At 33.1% G+C, this 23087-nt stretch overlaps 1 protein-coding gene across 1 annotated transcript in view; it reads right to left on the bottom strand.

The window, feature by feature from the left end:
* LOC142975777 (junctional adhesion molecule 2A-like) overlaps positions 1–16558 on the bottom strand; it is a 140903-nt gene extending 124345 nt beyond the window's left edge. The window contains exon 1 of the mRNA XM_076118845.1: positions 16298–16558. Within this exon, the coding sequence (XP_075974960.1) occupies positions 16298–16352 (55 nt within the window). The 5' untranslated portion in view covers positions 16353–16558. The remainder of the gene's footprint in view (positions 1–16297) is intronic.
* Between the last annotated feature and the right edge of the window lie 6529 nt (positions 16559–23087).

The following is a 23087-nucleotide window of genomic DNA, read 5'->3' as shown; positions in this document are numbered from 1 at the left end:
AAAGGCTCTCGGTTACACCCTGGCTGTTCTACCATGAAATGTTCAAAGCTCTTTGGCGCCGCCCCAAATTTGAATATTCCATTGTATGAAACTAGAACACAGAGTACGCATTGAGATATAAAATGAAAACTTATCTTAGAAAGTAATGGATATAAAATAAAACGAAATTTTCGCATTACTATAGCGGAAAGTGTCACCTACATTTTTCGTCGCAGTTATCCGTAATTTTCTAGCATATTCATATAATCCAAGTGTGCTACGCTTCTGAAACTCGTTACGTTTTAGCGTGTGCGATCGTATTTTAAAATGCTAATATTAAAACAGTAAAAATCATGTTTTAGGTGTAAACCATGTCTTAAAGTAGTTATGAAAACATGAATTAAAACATGATTTTATTATACGTGATGATATATGATTTTATAAACATAATTAACTATCTACTAATTCATTACTTTTTATACATTACAAATAATAGTAGTCTTACATCAAGTCAGCTTAACATTCAACTAAGATTAAAACATTTTGAAAAAGTGGCTTAACCTAATATTATTTACTATTTTAAAGAACTTCTCAACAATATTTTACTCATAAATACATTCATCGAAATACGTACTTACATGAGTACTAACTTATTTAATTTTTTTCCAAATACATACGTTTTTGGTCAAAGTGCTATAAAATATTTAAAACAGTAGGTTTTGTTTTGTCAGCGATATGTACGAAAGCGGCTTAGCGGCTTTTAGTTTGTCAGAATTCTATAGTACCTAGCCAGGTTTGAACAAACCTTTCACCGCAGTTATATTCTGTATAAAAATACTTTTGTGTAGCTACACTTCAGAATATTTCCTGTAAACAAATAAAAGTATCTGGGAACATACAACAGAATAACTAGATTTCAACTTGAAATAAGGAATTCACGTTTCTTCAAATCAAGATTTACTATTATGGCTCCACTGTGCTATAAAAGTTCCGTAAGTACTTATTCAATTATTTTAAAACGGTACCTAAATGCAAATATTGCAGTCGTAGAACGCTTGCGCCGCTCCGTACAAGCGTACACCTCTATAAAAGAAAACGATTACAACTCTATACAATACTTGGAAAGAACAAAACGAATATCAGCTTCGTTTTTACTTAATTAAACTTCATTAGAAAAGTGCTTAAAGAAAAGTAAGTACTTTCTTAACTTTCACCTTTCTTATTATTACATTTTTTTCCTGTTTCACAGAAATAAATGTTATTCTAACGTTGAATTTATTCTAGTTGGCCACATTCAGAAATTGCTTAAAGTTTGAGCGATAAATAAAGTTATGCCATATCTTTTATCGTTGAACTATGTTGTAATGAAGTTTTCAGACAAATTGTAGCAGCGCATTGGAAAAAGTAATTCACTTTTGAAGTTCGTGTTATGTGTTTGATAATGAATGGCGGTACGAAATACGTCTACAGAAATTGGGGGAACGAAAAAAGCCGAACAAATAATATACCAACAGTCTACATGTATTGCGTGTTGTGTTACACACTTTGAAGGGCATGTATAAACATTATGTTGTCTAATATTTTAATTAAAATCTGTAAAATCACAATGTGATTTTATAGATATTTATACGAAGTGGTTTTTATAATTCAGCACATATCATAGTATCCGAATATAGTATGAGTTAGTTCGTACCAAATTAGAAATTATTCCAGTCCAGTCATCAACTCTAATGTTTATAAGCGTCATCAAAGTCCCCGAAATAGCACAAAACACATTTACCACGTATTTATAATTTATAACATGGCAGAATAACAAATGTCGCTATGCTAGCACTCGCGAATGAAAACATCTCATTAAATATAACATCACTAACAAACATTAAGCCTTATTAAGTAGTCCCACAACATTCCCATGTGCACGATACAAAATAATTGTAATTACACTATTACTTAGAATCAACCACCACCTGCCACTTAAAATAAAGCGAATGGAATTGCCACACAACCGTTACTCCTACAATTCTAATAAAGTTTCCATAAAGATTTATGTTCGCCACAATTTTCTTTTAATTTCCAAAGAAATTAGGGAGTGAAAAGAGAGAATTATTTGCAAAAACGAGAGAAATTTCTTACTTGGAAATTAAAGTTGTCTTCTCGTTATCTCCCCCAATCCGTTTAATACTAATTCTGTAATTCTAATTGGACGCTGTCCCTTATTACTAGCTCAGAATCCAATCAATAGTCGTCAAACTAACTCGCCATCTGTCGCTCCCTATAAATAATCCCTTTGACATTTCGTCTCAGTATTTTTTCAAATCAGAGTATATTTTTACTTTTTGGCGGTCCCCCGTCGCGGGAATGTTGCAGAATTCAATATTGCTTAATGGATTAAGTAAAGAGTTTTGAAGTTACAAAGTCATGGAGAGAATCCTGGATTCCTTATTTACTAACAGATATGTAAAACAGTACGGAGATGTAGGAAACGTATACCTTAGTATACCTATTAAACAATAACTATAAAATTCAGTTTATAGATGGACTATTCCAGCATAAATAAAGGGTATTTGAATTAAACGTCGATGTACCTCGGAAGACATTTAAATGAATGTCCAAAATATAACATTTTGGAAGAAATCTGAAAAAGAACTCAACATTAATTAAAGCTAAAAGCTGATTTAAATCTACGATACTAAAGAAAAACGGAACCAAAACCTGAAAAATTAGGCTTTAAATAACTGATTACGACACTACTTCTTTCAAGTTTATCTTTGGCCTTAGTTCAATGGCGCAGTAAATCGTCTTAAATAACTTAATCCAGCTATAACTGTTGAACCAAGCACTAAAATCCTTGCTCAATGAAATCCAATCTTTTCTAATCCGCTATAAAATATCAAGGAAATAAATAGAGCTTTCATTTTCAATCATTACATTTCTAGAAACTTCGAAACGTCGGTAGTTTCTCATGTAGGATTACTTATATTTTACAGATTTAACCTCTCGCAATGCACTATAAATATCACAATTAATCGTGTCAAAATATAAGGGGCTAACTTCTAAGAAATTTGGTAATGTTATCTATTGCTAATTTCGTGTGGTAGCAAGTATTCTAACTATTAAACCTTTCAACGCCCACGTATAAATAACTTTCGTACCGACAACCCCGATTTTTGCGGATACAAGTGACATGTGATACTTTTTAGAAAACCCACACGACTCTAGGGCAAGTTAGTTGAGAAAAATGTATCAAGTTTTCAATCCAACATTGTAGGTTGAACCACTTAAGAAATACCTAGAAAAAGATATTGTTTGCTTCTCAGGTATCTGCGAAGGCGGTATTATGATATTCCTAGAAACTTAGTAGGTAGGACAGTAAAAACTTGTTTATTAATTCACAGCTTGTAGTTCTTCGTAAACTATTATGAATGAATTATGAGAAGGAAACATTAATTGCGATGTTGTTTCCTCACAACTTAAGTACTTTATAAAATAGCGTAGTGTTCAGAGAAATTGAAATATATTTTATTTTTGTAAAGTTATTAATTATTTAACGAAATCATTCCCTTGGCGCCAACATAAAGACGCAACGCATCACTAACATAACTGAAAAAAAAATTAAATACTGTGAGTGGGATATTTTACGTGCAATAGAGTTAATTTGAACCAAATATTTCTGTGAGTTATAGTAATTCCTATAAAATAATTGTGCAAATTTATCAAATAACGCACTTAAAGGTCCTCGTTTTGCCCCTTGGTTTTCCTGCATTGTACAACACTGGTTCACCTTTTTAAAGACTAAAGAACGACTACGTTCAGCAACGTTAATCAAATACGTCAATTTAAACCTATATTTATCAAACTTCTAACAAAAATAAATGCATTTTCTTCAAACACCAAACAAAAGCGTCACTTTAGATTGCAATCGTCAACATCAGATAAAAAGATTCAATAGATATTTGACGATTGAAATGGTGCGGAACGCCCTCGTCTTTTAGCCCAGGGGTGGCGGGTTCTTTCCCCTCTGAGACAAATTCTGATGTATAGAGGTTTGTATCGTATCTGACCATGTTTAATGTAAATTAATGTTAGTTACTGCCCTTGCGAGGGTAAACTGTACACATTTTAACTTTCCCGTTATTCAACACTGCTTTTGCAATTTTGCTGCCCGAGTAAACTTAAGCACCAAAAAAAGTTTTCTGTTGTTTAAATAATAGAACTCACACTATCGTGACATATTTGTTTTGAGAAAAGTCAAACATCACTTACAAAAAACTGTTCTTTTAAAACCATAGCGCAATTCTCTACAGTTGGTACTATCGAGTGTCGAGAGTTTGACATTCAGAACGTAAAGGAAAATTAGTACTTATTATATTAATTAGTAATTTTCATAAAAAAATAGCAAGCCTTTTGCCGATAGTCGATATTGATAGAGAATCGAGTCTCAAAAGTAGAGTTCGAAACATTTATCAAACTCCCAATTCATTTTCTTCTTTAGTAGTTTGTAATAGCTAAAAACGTAATGAACATCAGTAAAATATATTTCACTACATCAACACGTAGAAAAATAGCGCGCATTTTTGCAAAGCCCTAACAGTTATAATAACATCCCCAGCTTAAAATTCACTAGCAGCAAACAGGGTTAATTTTAATAATGTGGCTTTGAACAACACTAATTTCGTTCGTAATACACCTCGCTACCCTTTCTGTGGATTAACAACGAACCGGCGCACGGTGGTCGCCCCGCTGAACAAAGGCGGTCATAAATCCGTAACTTCTTAAATTAAGGTTTATTTCCATTAAAAATGGATTTAAAGTCTATATAGTTACACATAATTATTATAAAAAACAATTCGATAAAAGTTGTAACAGAAATAAATTAATAAAATAATATTTTAAATCAAATGTTCCCTGGTTAGAAATGCTTGCGACTAAAAAATCATAGCTTTTCAGTATGGGGTTATAATGTAAGTGTATATAATAATAATTGAATAAAATCTCTACTATATAGTGGAGATTTTATACATACATAAATATATACATATTATATGTATCTATATATGAGCCTTATTTGAAATAAAAATCATAATCACAATATATGAATATATTTACCACCATAATAACAAAAAACAACTTACTATAACAAAAGTAAACTTATATTTATTAAATCTATAACCTGCTTTAACATAATGCCCATTTTCTTACGGGGAAGTTTCCGAAGACCAGTAATAAATGGATCTGAACTAAGTAAAACTCGATTTAATAAGTCGGTATTTGTAAGTTTTCTTGACATTTTCGAGTATGATCTCGTCTAAAGGCCATATCATTTTTTTTCCCCAATATATATTAGACAATACTGTGCAACTTCACCACCATGAATAAACGATACGGACTTTGTGGACGGAAGCTGGGAGATTGTACCATGGATATTCTTGAACTAGAAGTCACGCGGTTTCTAAAGTATATTCACTCAATTTTTCTGAATTAATATGAAATCCTGATGACATAGCATGCAAAATTATAGAGCAACGATCAATTAAATATTTATTTCCACCTGTTATTTCAACTGAGATTGCAGAGTTATTAAAGAACTTTCTAGCAGTATTTCCATCGTTCGTTGTCCCGCTTCCGCCACTTCGCGGTTTGCCTACTATTAAACCTAATCTAAGTCTAAATTGGTTCTGTATAAATAATTTCCTATTTTAATTTACTTCTCTTCTCTTCTATGCACATTTATCCAATTTATATCAAAACTTCTACATATGTTTGATATCTTTTGTTGTAAACACTTAATGTCAATATTTTCTTCATCCAACAGTGGAGGTAGTATTGTTTCTATTACGTGTTTACATTTTAATCCACTTTTCCACTAACAGATGACCAAACTTCAAATAAATGCAACCTCGAAAAGGTACATTTAATCAAAGAACCTGAAAAAAAAGAAAATAGTATTGATTTATGTTTCGTAGATCGTGCTACGAGAGGCTACGAGCGGGCCTGCAAAGTCGTAGAAGCGGTGTAGTACGGAGAGATGCAAATTTGTGCAAATAAAAGCTAAATATTTTCAAATTAACTATTTCGATAATTATTTTAAAGTGAGTCTCAATCTTTCGAAATATATCGAAATATACTAAAAGTCTACATGAAATCTACTCTAGTGTAAATTTTTCTCTAAAATCTTGTGTGGCGTAGCATTTAAAAATAAACACATAATAAGTAAATACAGGTAAAAAATAGATTAAAATAATAAAAACATACCTTGTTCTTGGAAATCCATAGCACAAACACCACTCAACAACAAAACAATTCCGATAAATCACAATTACACAAACACGTGCGCGTGAGTCGCTGATAAGGGTGTGAGTTGCGTTTAATGAAGCGCTCACTTCGGAAGTTCACAAAGTAATGATAATTAAGTAAAATAGTCGGTCTGTTTATAGTTTTCGATTGTTTGTTTATCGGTGTATGATGACGTGTACATAAAAAGTGGTGACGTGGCAACTGACTTTTCACATTTATGACCTATGGGCGAGACCACCGTGCGGCGGAACAGCTGTACCAAACAATATCGTTCTACTTAATGATTATGTACCTTATTGCATACTAGACTGTATTGTGGACCTCTAATTGTTTCATATGAGATCTTAGAGTTATCTAGAGGCAGTCTGTTTTGCAGCCTATTATTCTATGCACAAATATCATTTTGTAAGGGATCATTTTGACAAATATGGGAATCATCTTGACAATTTATAGGAAATTTCTCGAAAACACAAATCCTACTAGCTCAAATAATATGGATGTATCGGATGTCTTTATTGTAGGCCTTAAAACTGAATCAATTTGGATAAAAATTTGGAAAACAATAGATTCTGGTTTCAGTAATGACAAAGGCCACTTCTTCAGTGAGTTGAGTTTTGAGTGGAAACTAGTTTGATTTATTACTCCGATGATGAAGATTTGTGACCGTAAAATACTAGTTTTGTTGTCAACCAAAATAAACTATGAAAACTAAGTAAACATTTATAAATAGGAAGTTGATTACTTTCCACCGTAAAGTAAGTTTGGTTTTTGTGTGTATGATGAAAATAGACTTCAATATAAAAATCACTTTAGTTTTAAACTAAATTGGAAACCGATCTATTTTTAAAGTTCTTTAGTGGAAAACTTTTATATTACTCCACGATATTGAATACTAAGTACCTATAAAATAATTAAAAGGTAGCTTCATAAAAGATTTCTTTGTACAAAGTTGTACGGTTTCCTTTTCCCGCTATTTTCCGTTTCACGCGATATCAGTGCGCAGTTTTAATCTCATATTTTATTCCTTTTTATTTCTCCGTGCCACTTATTTTGTAGCAATCGAAATAAAGGGAATTTTATCTTTAAAACAATTGTATAATAAAATTAATTAAAAAACAAGAGGTATAATTGCAATCACTGCTTGTTTAAATGCAGTATTTTTTTTCAGTAATTGGACACTAGCTTGTGCCCGCAATTTCGACGTCGTTGATGTTTTTTTATTAATAAATAAATGCCATCCAAGGCCTGTTGCCTTGTAATGTATGTGTCTAGTAATGACTTTTTGAAGCTATATTTGTTTTAGAAATTATTTTCACTTATTCTATTTCTAACGGTGAAGGAAAACATCGTGATCAAAACTTGTATGCTTAGGAATTCTTTAACACATTTCTATAGGTCTCTCTCATCTAGGTAAGGGACTTTGTATCCCTTTAAGGATAGCTTAAATAACTTAACCATTTAAAATATTTTCATAAAAAGTATAATCAGCTATGACGTAAAAGTAGTAAAGAAAGGTATAATGTAAGTTTCTAATAAGTTGAAAAACCTGCGGCATAACCAACATTTCTTGAACGACAGTTAGGTTTGACCCAGGTCTTATTAAGCCTTATTCAATAATGTAACAAACAGACCCTAATTGAATGTTTCAGTTGTCGTGGATACTAATAACCGTGACTTGAGACCTGTCAAAGAAATAAGGTCGACACGCTAACCTAAGTCTTTCAATGTGAAATAGTTTGTTAGGTTAATTGGCAAGTTAGTTTAAACTAGTATGCTGAGATTTCTTTTAGTTTATACCAGGGAAATATAATGAAGTAATGGCATTTTTTTTGAGTCAACTTATTGTCACATGCAAGGCACGTTACGAAACTTCTGGGTGCTATGGAAAAATAAATGTGTATTACGATAAACATGGCTTTTCTGTTTTGGAGATTGAACGAGAGACCGATTAGTACTGGCATGAGTCACAGCTCAAAACAATTATAAGGCAGTTATTCCGATTATAATTTTGCTGTGGATATTTTTATATGGATTATCAAAATTTGTATATGCCTTATTTTAACTTCATTTTAACTTATGAAGATAGGTAACTTTTTAAGTTATCGAAAAGTGTTAAATAGAACATAAATCAAGCATAATATTGCATTAAACTCTAATCTTTCAAGGAACTCACATTGTTATAAGATGTAGTTCGACACTACTTACACAATACAATTTGCAAACGCCTCGACTGCATGTAAGCGACGAAGTTTATTAGTACGACGCAACTTCAACGTTGCAGCGTTTATGTCCGTGTTAGCGTTATACCACGTTTAATCTTTATGCTATGTGCATTAGCTGTGTTATACTTATTTCTAGTTATTATAATCGTATTTCTGGTAGAAGAAAATTGACGACCTAGGGCCGGTAAGTCCACGGGAAAAGCTTTTGCCCAACCATGGGACAATAGCGCATATCTAAAATCCCGCCTATTCCCCATAGGGGTAGGCAGAGACCAAAGAATAAAAGAACCAATAATCAATAAATGATAAAATACACAAATTTAGTCTTACAACTGGTATGGTTTAGGAAGCCTTAGTACCAGGAATTCTGGAATTTATAATGAGCCTTCAGATTTTCTAGTTTGCACTGTTTATACAGATACATAAAATCGATGGGCAGTGATCAAAGAATTTTTAATTGTTAAGTATTGTTTATTTTGCGTTATATAGACTTACTTTGCTAGATGATACGGACGTTTTTATATCGATTACAATTAATACTTATCACATAAAAGAATGAAGTTTCTCCAGCCAGTACCAGTTACATCCACAAAACAAAAAAACGGTAGAACGAAATCATATAGTACATACTTCAAGATTTTATAACATCACATAACATTTGAAAAAATTACCAAGTATTCTCGGGATTTCACAACATTTTCCTTCACGTAATGTATTGCGTGTTGAGTTTGACCCCGAAAATGTGCGTTTTATAATTCTGACTTTCCACCGCTGACGGTTTCATAAGAGAATATTATGAATATATGAGGTAAATGAAGCTATAAAATGACGTTTTCCGCAAAAATTATCGCAAAATTTCGAGTACCGAATTAATAAAAAAAATCTCTATATATATATTTCCAATTAATTACTAAAAGTATTACATCGATTGCGGCTCATCATTTATACTATTTATAGTATTGTTGAAAATAATACGTACAGTCGCAAAAGATACATTTAGTATTATTATTTGTCCTGTACCTATTCAAACCTAGGTCTACGCAGGATTGCTAACAAAACGTACGAAAAAAAGCCTACGTAATCCGTACATAGCTAAGAACATATTTACCTATTTTAATATATAAGGCTCCATTGTAGGCCGGGTCTTTAAGCATGAAACACACACAGAGCGGGAGTGCGGTGAATCAGTTTCAAGACGAAATCGCTCTGATCACTGTTCATACACCAATTGCGCGACTCTACACTTGGTACGAAGGAGTATCAATTAGGTCCTTCGGCACTGGCTAGCGGCACTGATCAAGTTTTTATAGAAAGTTTCTTGATCTGATCTCTAATCTTGGTTAGTTTCTTGATCTGATCTCTAATCTTGGTTAGTTGTTGAGAATCGCGCTACAGGAGGAAGCAGGCCGTGTGCAGCTGTACTAGTCCTGGTACCAATGGTGGGTGCTACAAATTCCTAAACCTCCGGAATTTTTGCGTGGTCGTCTACATGACTACTTGGAATTACACCCGCGGTACTCCCGATCCGAACCGCGCCCGCCCCGCAACCGCGCTATGTGTGTAGGAGGCTTTACTCCATTGTAGGCCGGGCTTTTGCGTTCATTTATATTTTGTGAAAACATTTACGAATCTCCACAAACGGTGAGATGCCACAAGACGTTGGAATTTCCCGTTTGTTTCTGCTTCACAACCGATACTAAGGAATTCAACAAATTTTAATCAAACAATTGTAAACGCGGAAGTATCTGTTTATTATTTTCATTTTGAGAAATGTGAAATTAAAATGAAAACAGAGAATAGGACCCACGAAACTCCTGTTACTCTTGCATAGAGATTACAGGAGTCAGGAAAAAATGTAGGCTAACTTTTTTAAATAATACTTTTTGTCGAGGACTCTTTGGCTAGTGAAAAAGACTATGTCGACCTTATAGAGAAATTCAAAGAGAATGATTGTGTAAAAAAAAAACAAAAAATAATACTTGATTGTAAAATAAATGCGATCAAAATTATCATTTCGATAATTTTTGCCATCAAATTAATATTTATGTGTTCAACCAAATATACCAAAAAGATTCCAACCGATCACAAAAGCTATCTCTATGTTCAATAAACAGCAATATAAAACAACTGTCCCAGTTATATTATTTCCGTTATATTTCCAAGATAAGAGGTCTCCTAATATTATAACTTGATGTGTATTTACACAGTGCGACCTCAACTCGGTGAGCTCGCGGTCCACGGAGATCCAATAAAATAAAGAACATTATTAATATCGGTATAGGGAATATTTGAAATACTTGAGAAGGTCACCTACGGATTGTATTGAAATATAGGTCGCAATAAATATGTATAATAATGTAGAACATATATATAGATAACTAAGTAACTGTTGTAAAGAATTGCCATTTAATATTGAAATAATAATGTAACATATCCTTTACTTTAAATGGTTTGCAATTTTTTTTAAATAGTTAAATAGTTTATATAGATAAACTACCTCTAAATGTACTCAGAAACCTGAAGTGAAGTCATTACCGCGTGTACACGTGCACCCATACACGTGTCACTCACAAGTTTTGTAAAAAAAAAAACAAAACCATAAAATAATTATTCCTATTGACGAAAATAATTGCTCTCAAATGAATGCGGAAGTCAGTAATTACTTGACAGCAAACAACGCTTTTCTATGATTGATGTTTTCTACTATAGACCGACAACTTAGTAAAGAGCCTTATTATGGATTATACACATTACACCATTACCACCTTATAAACATACAGAGTAAGGTAGTGATGTGTAACACATTGAATGGTGTTGTGCCAATCGGTAAAGAAGGGTAGTAATATTCCAACGTCTACGCTAGCCGCAAATCTTGTTCACAAGGTTCTGTACTAAGTGGTTGAACTATACGTCTACCAAAGGTGCTAACAAGAACCGAAGAACTCTCTATTAAACAATCGATACATGATTACAGCCCACAGTTTAACAAACATACATGATAACTAGAGTAAATTAATGTTGATCAACTGGTGAAGGGAGCCCTTGACATAGTTTGGATAAATTGATGGGTGATAGGCACGTGGCCCAGCCCTTAAACGGCTATAAATCCTTATTAATTGTATAAATACGAAACAAAAACTACCTTTTGGTTATTGCAATAAAACTATTGAGTTGAAGCCGCAATTCCTACTTTCAATACCGAGCAGCGAACGTTTGACAGTATTATAAATGGCTTGAAAAAAATTGTTGTTGCAAAATACGCCAGAAGCGCTGTTCATTTTAAATATTAAATATCCCGATAGCTGACCGGCTGTCAATAGACGATGGTGCTAGAAAATCGACACACTGATTTTTCTACGGAACTCGCCATTATAGTAGATAGTAGAATAAACAGTCTCCCACAATATAAGTTTACAGTTCTTTTAAAAAGTATAAAACAAGGACATACTATTGTCACGTACATGCTTTGTTTTGCATGCATATTTGTAACGTAACTCGTAGAAAATTCTCGAAACTTCTTTGTAACAGCCATAATACAAGTATTAGCTATTCAAGCGGTGTGGCCACTTCGCTAACCTACTTATTGCAAGCTGAACTACAGAAAACTAGCAATAGTAAATTGCAAACGGGAGTAAGCAACGCATTCGTGGGGCTGTAGAACAAACAACGATATACGGCTACATAACTACTGGTACATTCTACCAATCATGAGTACTTAACTACTTCTATGTTGTCGCAGTTATCTTACATTTTGCCGCACCGTAAACTACATCCTTAGCGCTTTTACTACGAGAAAACGTAATTATTTAAACATTACTAAGTAAACCCTTGTGCATCAAATATTTAAAAAATATACATTGAGGTCTGAAATCACCTTCTACCAATATGAGAGACGGCTTTGATTCTACTTCGCTGGCTGACTAAGGTTTGAAGATTATGTATTCCTTCCTGAACTACCTACAGACCTTTCAAGCACGTGAATTATTTTCTTCACTATGTTTATATTCTTTAAAAGACGTCGATATGCTGCCTAGATTGCGCACGCTTGCGTGGGAGGTTAAAGCTTACATCACACAACTATCATTAATTACTTCTAAAAAAAGCTTACCCTTTCTAAGCGAACTATGAATGAGCCCGCAAAAGAATGCCTAACGATACCCAACATAGACCGTCGTTTATCGAACCTAAAACAATTAGCTACACAACCAAGAGCTGTTTTAAACACCACTATAATATCACGAAGAATCTCGGGCATAATAAAATAATTTCATGCCGTAAAGTCTACAAACCCTGGGGAAGTGAAGCAATTATCCTTATTAAAGATTCAACCATTTTGCATAATCTTCTACTCCATGATGTGGAAAAATTGGGCAATATATATCATAATTAAGGCCTCCATAAAAATGTGAAAACGATAATCTTTACGAGTTACGAGCACTTGAGCTGGCCTGTTTTATGTCTGAATTATGAATGTTCAACTTGTGTGGTATTAAACTGCTTAAGTATCTAGGCTGTGGCCTGATTGGGTAATGAAAGAGATATTTATATATACTTATATACGTATAATGAAAGAAAATGATATTACATTATGTATAAGATTCTATACACTATTATCATGATCTAATTTGTCGTGAAGCTATTCAGGAACAACATTCAAAGCACAGTGGTTTAGTTCCACGTTAAAGGATATCATGGGTTCAATTCCCACGCGGAAAGTAATGTATGTATAATTTCGATTTGGTAAATAAATTTCAAAAAAATCTTCTATTTGTATATGTAGTAACTTCTAATATATTTTCATTTACAATTGTACTGAATAAACAATATGTTTTTTTACTAACAGCGCTTACATCAAGATTAAAAATACAATTCTTAACGAAAACCTTACACTATGTTCAACTGTATTTTTAATTATTACAGGCCAAAAAGTAAGTCACACGAATAAAAGTAAAAAAAATCTAATAAATTATGCATTGACATATTACAAAGTAACAGAGTATTTGTGAGGTACAGTCGACGTCAAGTGTACAAGGGGTGTTTGTGTAAAAACCGACAAGCGATGTGTCTGTGCGACCCACAGGCCGACACTAGCAAGAATAACAACGAGATATACACAAATACAAGAACACAAATATACCTATATAAACAGATATTGATGTGGGGTGAATATTTGCGACACCACTGTACATTCATCGAGGTTCTGAAAATGAGTTGAAAATGGGTTCAGACTAGCGATTTTCTAACTGTAATGACTATTGGAAATCGAGTAGCTATGGACAAATTTTGTATGAAAATCTTATCAGTGCCCCTAGCGGATGCCGAATGCACTATTTTTTAAAACATCTTATAAATTTCAAATTCTCGATACTCGATAGCAGCAACTGTAGAAAATTGCGGAACAGTTTTCGAAATAGCAATCAAATTATATTTATTTTGATCAAATGTCAACACTTAAGTAGATACCATTACTAGATTATGGAAGAGTACTTACGCCAAACTACTTTGTTTTTTCAGATATTTTAACCCAATTAACGACTGATAATACATATGTTTTTTATGATATTTTGAAACTAATTTTATTGGTGTATATTTGCAATCTTCATATTATACTTGACTTTATCATTCTACTTTTGATAAGGTTATCACGGAGGTCCGTGGCGCAGTGGTTAAGGTCATCACGTCATTATATCACATATTATCATTGCTTCGGGTCGTTCGATTCTCAAGGAACAAAAATATTTTCTCAAGTCTGGTTCTAATTTGTGTTCATTGTTTTTATGTTTGTAAAACATCCCAGCGATAATAGAGCAGTTCTAAGTGTGGGAGTTGCCTTTTTAAAAAGAACTACTCAAAACTTCGAAAAGATATTTAATAAATCTTACAAAAGGTATCCTGACATTTTCCGCTGTTTTATCATAAGAACAGAGACATTATTGGCACATTTTACCTGTCGCCCCCGAGATTACGGCTCCTTTAATTAAAAATTAATCTATAACGTTGCATAGTTTATAACACGACCTACATTTACTACAATGTACCTACTTTGTATAAAAGTATATTAATGTCACGAATAAGTTTAACCTTGGAAAAGTCTCGAAATTGTATTTCCTCATGATACTACAACGATTAGGAAATAACTTCTGAAACAAAGCGAAACATGTAATATCGTTTATCTAATTGTATTTCTATAACTTTGTAGAAGTCGTACTTTACCTACCCTACTTTATTGATAGCATGATAAGTTAATATTTATTATTTAATTCCTCTCTGACTCCTGTGATACGGCCACTGCCGTACCTGAAGTTCTAAGTTAAATTCCGAGGTTGGGCAAAGTTTCCTGTATCAGGATAGTTATATGTATAATATTTTCCGTCGGTAACTTAGTCAGTTTATACATACATACATACGTATATGTAGAATCTGGCTTGTTTCCTATTATATGGAAGCTACCACTAACATACATAAATTGTAATTTTTGGTCTATGTCAGTGCCTGCAATATTATTTTAAGAAACATAAGATTGTTCGCTTTAATATGTAGACTTCAAAATACAGCTTCTTCAATGTAACACTTAAATTGTTTACTTAAGTATTTGTAGGCTTCAAAAGCACTTGCCATTGTCATGCCGCCATAGTCAGTTTCAAGTAAAGCCTTTGATCATCCGTATAGCAAATTTTGGTTGTTAACGAGTGAGCACTACCCACCATTAATGTTTGTGAATCATATTTCGGTGATTTTAGTCGTGGGCACAACCCTTTGTACTGTGCCGACAATCGAGACTGACCTACAAAAGGCCTAGGTTTCCAAAAGGCTAAATGATTACCCACATTACCTATATAACTAATGATACGTCTATCATTGGAATCACATTATACAAGACGTTCAAATAGCCAGCTCACGAAAACCTACCTAATATCCATTCGCACACAACCTAAGTCATAAATCATATCTCAGACCAGGTATTAAGCAAAATAGAGGCTAGCCCGCTCCCACCGAGCTCAAAACGATCAAGGCGCTTCAAAACTAATGATGACATATGACCAAATACTAAGATACCTGCCTTATATACTACAACAAAATATTTTGACAAAGCCAAAGGTCTGAGGTACCAAATCCTTACTAATTGCCTGCTGCCCTCTAACAAACAGTGTAATATATTTTCCAAGAATCGCGCCTTGCCAAAACCACTATAAAATATGCCTGGAACATTTTCCTAAAATTACTCTATACAAGCCGGCCTCTTTGAGGTAATTTTATATAAAACAATTAAGCTGCCTCCAAAGCATTTCATCGAGGGAATTATTTTTCAACGTTTGTTATCTTTTGTTGTATTTTAATTTTTAATGTTGTAATATTACGTGTTAAGTTTCATGTCTTTTATTAATTCAACATTTCAGAATGATTAGGAATTCATTTATTATTACTTTACTTTTAGTATATTAATTTAAATATTCAACTAAAATATCTGAACGAACCGTTGAATAATTGATTTCATAATAAAAACAATTCACGAGTTATAGTCAATGAATTAATTATCTGTTACCTGAATGCATATATTAGTATTCATGTTACCAGATTACTCCGCAACGGTTTTAATCAACGCACAATGTATCAAATTATTAAACAATCCATTTCTATACCCTCAATTAATATAAATGCAAATTATATTTTCAATCATTAAATCTAACCCCGTAATATACTAAACACTAGTTGAATTGAATAGTTTATTATCATCGATTAAACGTTTATTTATTAATGCCTAGCTAAGTAACGATATCACGAGAAAATCACATCAAACTTACCGTGTGTTATTAGTAGAAGTATAAATATTCTTATCGCGTTCCTTAAACTATACATTTTTACAATAACTTGGATTATAATTTTAACAACAATATAATATTAATCAACTATCACTTTATATACATTTATATTTTACACACTTATTTAAATTATATTTTATTTATTGTGTAGCACTGCACTGTTCGTGACGTATTTATTCATTTCGTTTATCGTAGCGCGTGTGGTTCGTAGAGGGGCGCGTAGCAGGCGTGCGCTAGCGAGCGGTCTACGTCGAGACTGGCCGTAAGAGCGCGGAGGCTTAGCGCTACGGGCTCTCACGGGTTGATGAACGAGGTTACTCATCTGTTTGTTCTTTTCAAATGGAATCTCTAAAGGGGCTCTTTTCACAGCCACCCAAGAGGGTAGCATGTTCCATTTCGAAAGTACTCTCTAGGAAGTAGCCAGTGATTACTGTTTTAAAACCGTTTAAATTTGTTCGAGCAACAATTAATTATTGTACAAACTTTAGTGTAATACATCTTGACATTAAATGTTCTGTTCCGTTGTTAATAATGTTGAATTTATTGTTTCAATTTGGTACTGTAACCTTTTAAGGTGAACGCTTTAATGATGATAGCCAGTCCGTAGGGATTAATCGAAGATTAAATTCTAAAAATACAGAAATACTGGGTTTTAATTGGCAAAGTGGACAAAGCTGGTTGTGAAACACTTTTGTGTTTTGTTTTATCAATTTGTAGTTTTTGATAAACATTTATATTTGGATTCATTGAGGCGTGTTGTGTGCATGACCTATAAAATGTTTATGTTCGCTGCTATTTATTTATAAAATAAATATTTTCACGAAATGATTTTTGACGTGATCACGTGGCTGTCACTAGTTTTATACTCGCTCGTAACTATAAACGTTTTGTTCAGGTTTTGCCGTTTAACCGTTTATTATTTTAACACATTTATAGTATTTATATCGTTTATTTAGTGCCTGCTTTAAATGTTTTATAGCAGCTAGTTACTTCATTATTCCTCCAATTAAGTTGCACGGTGCCAATTTGTTAACTTTATTTCGTAATGAGGATTCCAAATTTGGAAAAACGTAACTTGCTGCCCAACAAAATCTATACGACTGATCATATTGAGAGGTATTTTTAAATTTGTTACGTACTGCAATTGTTGCAATTGCTTCAAATATTGCTTGTGTGTTGCGTGGACGTACAAACAACGGATACATAGTATAAACCTAACCAGATTTAACTAATTGTGGTTCGTAAAAACAATTGTTCCTTGTGGAAATCGAACTAAGGATACCAGCGTGTCGACCACCCTACCGCCTGCGCCATGAAAGCAGTATACATAATACATGAGACAGCAAATTATGAAATTCTTTTGCGAATCGTAGAAATATTTATTCCGAGTGGCAACCGAAGTCACGGTACAAACATATTCCATTATCCAAATCATATCTTTCTCACGTTTTCATAGTTCCCTATTATTTTCACGAAAGTGAAAAACAAAAAACCTGTTACGAGTATTTCAAAGGCACTTTTTTCACTTTTTCGCAAATAATGGAGCAACTTGTCGTGATTCACACAAAGTTAAAAAACAACGTGGGCGCCTAGTAATTAAAGTACAAACAAAATTAAATTTTGAACGTGAAGTTGTATAATAAATATGAGAAAATATGCGATAAACAACTACGCTCTGCTTTCAGGCGTATTTTGTAAAAATATCTCTGTCTCCCTGAGGATATAAGCTTTGTCATTTCATACTAATCGGTTCACACGTTTACATGTAAGTAAATGCGCAACAAAGAGATGATATTAAATTCTCCTACGTTAGAGTTATCACGGCAAAAATTACGACTTATCCACAATTTATTGTATCGCTATCTCATCTAATTCGGTTTAATAGTTTAGTGTTTAAGCCTAACAGATAATATAATCTCTACTCCACTTTCTTACTAATATTTTGAATGCAAAATGTCTGTGAGGATGAATGTATGTATGTTCGTTACTCTCTCACGAATAAACTACTGGACGGATTTTTAATAATTTGGTGCTCTAGAAGATTATATAACACATTAGATACTTTTACCTACGATAAATCTTTTTATGGGGACGAAATCGCGTGCAGAAGCTAGTAGCTCAAAAATAAATATAAATAATCTATCTGTGACGCAGCTTGAGTCCAAAAAAAAATCAAGAAAGTCTGTCTTTTAAATCATTTTCAATGGTTTTTATCTCAGTCGCGTCTACGGCTTTAGTTTTCAAAGAATAAGCACTGCTATTCAGCGTGGCAATGCAGCCAGCCTTCAGGGATCTTTTCCGCGAAGTTGAGGCTTTCACCTAGTCCGTCTGCCTTTTTTGTTTTTATGTAAATAAACGTAATGTTCTTGTACTTATAAAACACTTTATGTATAGCTTAGTAAGCCTTTTAAATTTCTAATTCTGCTTTTGCAACAATCTGATTTATGCTTATATCCTGCTTAATATTATAAATGCGAAATTTGGTTTTCCAATCATAATATAATATAATTTATAACCATACTATCGGTATCATTTATTGTAAGCATTTTATATAAATTTAACATAAATCAAGTATTATACTAAACTTAACTATGACTAATAAACAAAAAATGTAATATTTACAATTATACAACATAATATATGTACAATACATACAATGCACACAAAAAGGAATGTGTCACGCGTCGTAGAATTTTTCCTTATAATCGTCGACCGGCAACGTACCCAGAATGCTGGCAGCATTGCCACGTTGGATGGCAATGCTTATCCTTTGGTTTGGTGGATTATCATGTTTATCATATTTATACTTTTGTGATCCTTCGATATCGCTGAATAAAAAAGTAGTCGCTAGTATAAAAATAAATAAATTATTAAAATTAAAACGCAAATGTAAGCAGAAGTTATATTCCCGTTAATTTGTCGCCGCTGTTATTGAAAAACCAAACTCCCGAAATTTTGCCAAGAAAATTGCACCCCTCATCGCTCTCCCCTAATTCTTTCGAGTTCCTTAACGTCCTGACTACCGGGGTTGGATTCACTTACATTTTGAACTCAACCGATGAGCTTAAAACCTCTGAATAGCAACTGTGCAATAATAGCCAATATTAATAAATTAAAGAGAATTAATATACATATTTATATATGCTTCTGTCAAAAACTTTTTTAAGTAAAAAATATTCTATGTCTTAATCTTTTGTGTGTTAATAATAGATTATACCATATATCAGCGTACTAAATATCATTAAAATCATAAAAACGAGTAAAAAAAATACATTCATATTTACTTACAAACTTTCTTATTTATAATATTAGTGAGATTAGACGTAAAATTGCAAGAGTTAATTCAATCAAAAGTTTCCACAACCCGATATTGAAAAACGTTTAAAATCTCAAACAAAATCAAATATTGAGCCTTCCCGATATAGATTAAACAGAGCGAAGATTAAAATAGACCGGTCCTGAGTTCGATCCCGTTTTGATACATTGACTGTATAGACATGCGAATATTTTATTTATCCTCGGACTTCGTGTGTTTGGTTTTATGTGTCTGTTTCCATTTTTCGATATTGGATTTGTTTTTAACGTCTCTTAGGATAAGAAATAGGAATAATAAAAGGTATATATTGAAATAATGATTTGATTATCTTTTCTGGTCTTCATTTAATAAGGACTTTTAACTCTTTGAGCTTAAGACAGCTCTGCAGTAACAATGGAAAATGATATTATTACACAGTGACAGTATTTTCTTAAAACGACGCAATATAAAAGTATAAATACACTTAGCTTGCCTACTACTTGCATGACTTGATTAATTGATTAGTAGTAACAGTAATAGTGTAGTTTATCTATACTAATCTATACTAATATTATAAAGCTGAAGAGTTTGTTTGTTTGTTTGAACGCGCTAATCTCGGGAACTACTGGTCTGATTTGAAAAATTCTTTCAGTGTTAAATAGCCCATTTATCGAGGAAGGCTATAGGCTATATATAACATTACGCTACGGTCATAAAGAGCGGAGTAGCAATGAAAAATGTTACAAGCACGGGGAAAATTTTGACTCGTTCTCTTAGATGACGCAAGCGAAGTTGCGCGGGTCAGCTAGTATTATTATATATTGCTAACAATTAAAGCAAAATTCTGACAAAGAAAAACATATAACACCATAACTTATTAAACCATGAGATCAATAAGGTACAGACAAAATATACCTGCCCTCTCTACCTAACTCTTCGAAAAATACATGAGGTTCCACTCAAAGATAAAAACCTTCCACATGTCAAGTCTTCATCAATAATCGCGCTCTCGGCGTTTCCACGACGCTGGACATTGGCACTCAATGCTAATAGACGTGTTGGAACATGTTCATATTTTATGAACGAGGTCAACGACCTGGTCAGATGATAATGCAGCTGCGGAGATGAGATTGATACAAGTAAACAGAGAGGGTGGACTTCACGGTATGTATACTACAAATATTATTATAACGGTAATTGATAAAACCAATCTTGGTGATGCCCTTTATGAGAGTGTTTTAGGGTTTGAGTACTGAGTGAACTGATTCTGAGTTTATGACTAGCGTGAAAATATTTTTACGAGGTAGAGAAAGTGCTAGAAGGATTGTGTGACTTTTAGTATAGAATGAAAAATAACTAGTTACAAAAATTAAGTAACTTTTGACTTACCTGCAAAATAACAGTTTGTAGAGACACGTTAACTCTAATCTAATAATAATAACGTCAATGAATCGATAAAATATATAATTTCGGTTTAATCGATTGATTTTTCAATACAGTGATTCGTTTGTAAATGACAGTTAAAGTCATCTAATAGGGAGTCATGACATTGTTTTGAATGACCCATCAGTCCTAGAGTCACATTGACGAATGTTAATGTCCAATAGAATACCTACATCATTAACCCTGGCGGGAAATGGGGTCAAGTAAAAAAGTATTTGATTAACATCACTCTATGGTTAAACTCAAAGTATTTATTGGTTAATAGTCCCCTAACACAAATCTAATATTATAAAGCTGAAGAGTTTGTTCATTTGAACGCGCTAATCTCAGGAACTACTGGTTCGAATTGAAAAATATTTTTTATGTTGAATAGACCATTTATCGAGGAAGGCTAAGGCTATATAAAATCACGCTACGGCCATTAAGAGCGGAGTAGCAACGAAAAATGTTACAGAAACGGGGAAAATTTAGTCTTTATCTAGTCTAACCTAAATTTCGCACTGTTGGGTAAGGGTCTCCCCGAGGCATAAGTGACAGGTGAGGCCTTGAGTCCACCATGTTGAAAAAGTGCGGGTTTAACCCCCCAGATCAAAGTGAAAATCCAATATCTTAGAACTCATCATTGCAGTTAAAATGAATCCAAGTCTTGATATATCGAATTAATGTTTTCGAAGCTAATGAAGTAAGTCAACGAGAAAGATTTGAGCTGTCAAAGCTTCCTCTTCCAGGAATATAATATTGTTCAATAAAAGATTCTCTGAACACAGTAATTATGCGCTTCCGAGATCCAACCAAATAAACGACTATTTATATTACTTCTACGAATTACTAGACTAACGATCCGAATAAAAAATAACCAGGTATCTATGAGAAGATCACAGAAAAATGGTGGAAGACTAACCCACGCTTACGCAGCCGTAAAGTCGCAATCGCAGTTCTTTTCCTTTTTTTACAGAAATAGGTGCAGGACTAAGACTGGCTACTAATTTATGGGACAGTGAGCATCAATTATTTTTTATCTATTTTTTAATGTAATGTTAATGGTCAAGAACTTTGACATTGGCTTACCGATAATGTTGTTTTCATTGACAACAGCCGGCACCAACGTTCATGTACCACTAAGCGGTCACCGGTCTATGGAATAACCGCGCCGAGTGTTGCTTTACCTACAGATCGTTTATCAGCTTTTAGACTTGTAAGCTCAACTGGGTATACGCAAGCAAGAGACGTTTTTAGAAAAAAACAACTAATTTTCTTGGCTTGTAGCGTGACTAATAGAGTTCAAGAAACAATTTCCATAGCAATCAAATTTATTGATCAGAAATATATTTTTTATATAAAATAGGTCGGTGATTCATTGTTTATCGTATGTAATAATAGTAATTATCGGTTCGACCTCGAACTTGGATTTTACAGCAATCGTTTGTATCGACCAGCATAATAAATATGTCAATAGTTCAAAGGTTATGAATAATAGTTTTGTTATTAAAGTTCAAATGTAGATAAAGATATAAAACCAAAAGCTGTACCAACTCTATTTAAATAAAATCTCAAAAAAAAATCATGTATCCTACTACTTTAAGTCTTCCACTAAGATCCCAAGTAACAAAATCTTGATATCATTTTCCTAACCCGAGAAAACAACCTTGGAAATCTCTCTCTAGCATTATAATCAGTAAACAAAAAAATGTATTTTCAACTTTAAATCTTTAGGTGTGATATAAAGAGGATGTAAATGTATTTACTTTTTTATATCGAGTATTCGTTTTCAAATCCACTTGGCTAGATTTATCCTATTCACGGCAACACATCGATACGTTCACGCATCACAAATCGCCGCATAAAAAATGCATTTCTAAATTCAATACCGCAAAATCGGCGGCTAGCTATCCTTTATTCTAGACAGTTGGACATGGCAGTTAAAATGTAATATGTTGTATGAATAGACAGGCAGAAAAACGCAGAGCCAGTATCCCAGCTTTTAAAGAACTATTGTATAACCTTTTTTTAAGACATTCCCGCACTAAGAATTGC

Source organism: Anticarsia gemmatalis, chromosome 9, assembly GCF_050436995.1.
Source record: "Anticarsia gemmatalis isolate Benzon Research Colony breed Stoneville strain chromosome 9, ilAntGemm2 primary, whole genome shotgun sequence".
Lineage (NCBI taxonomy): Eukaryota > Metazoa > Arthropoda > Insecta > Lepidoptera > Erebidae > Anticarsia > Anticarsia gemmatalis.
This window is presented reverse-complemented; position numbering and strand designations above follow the sequence as displayed.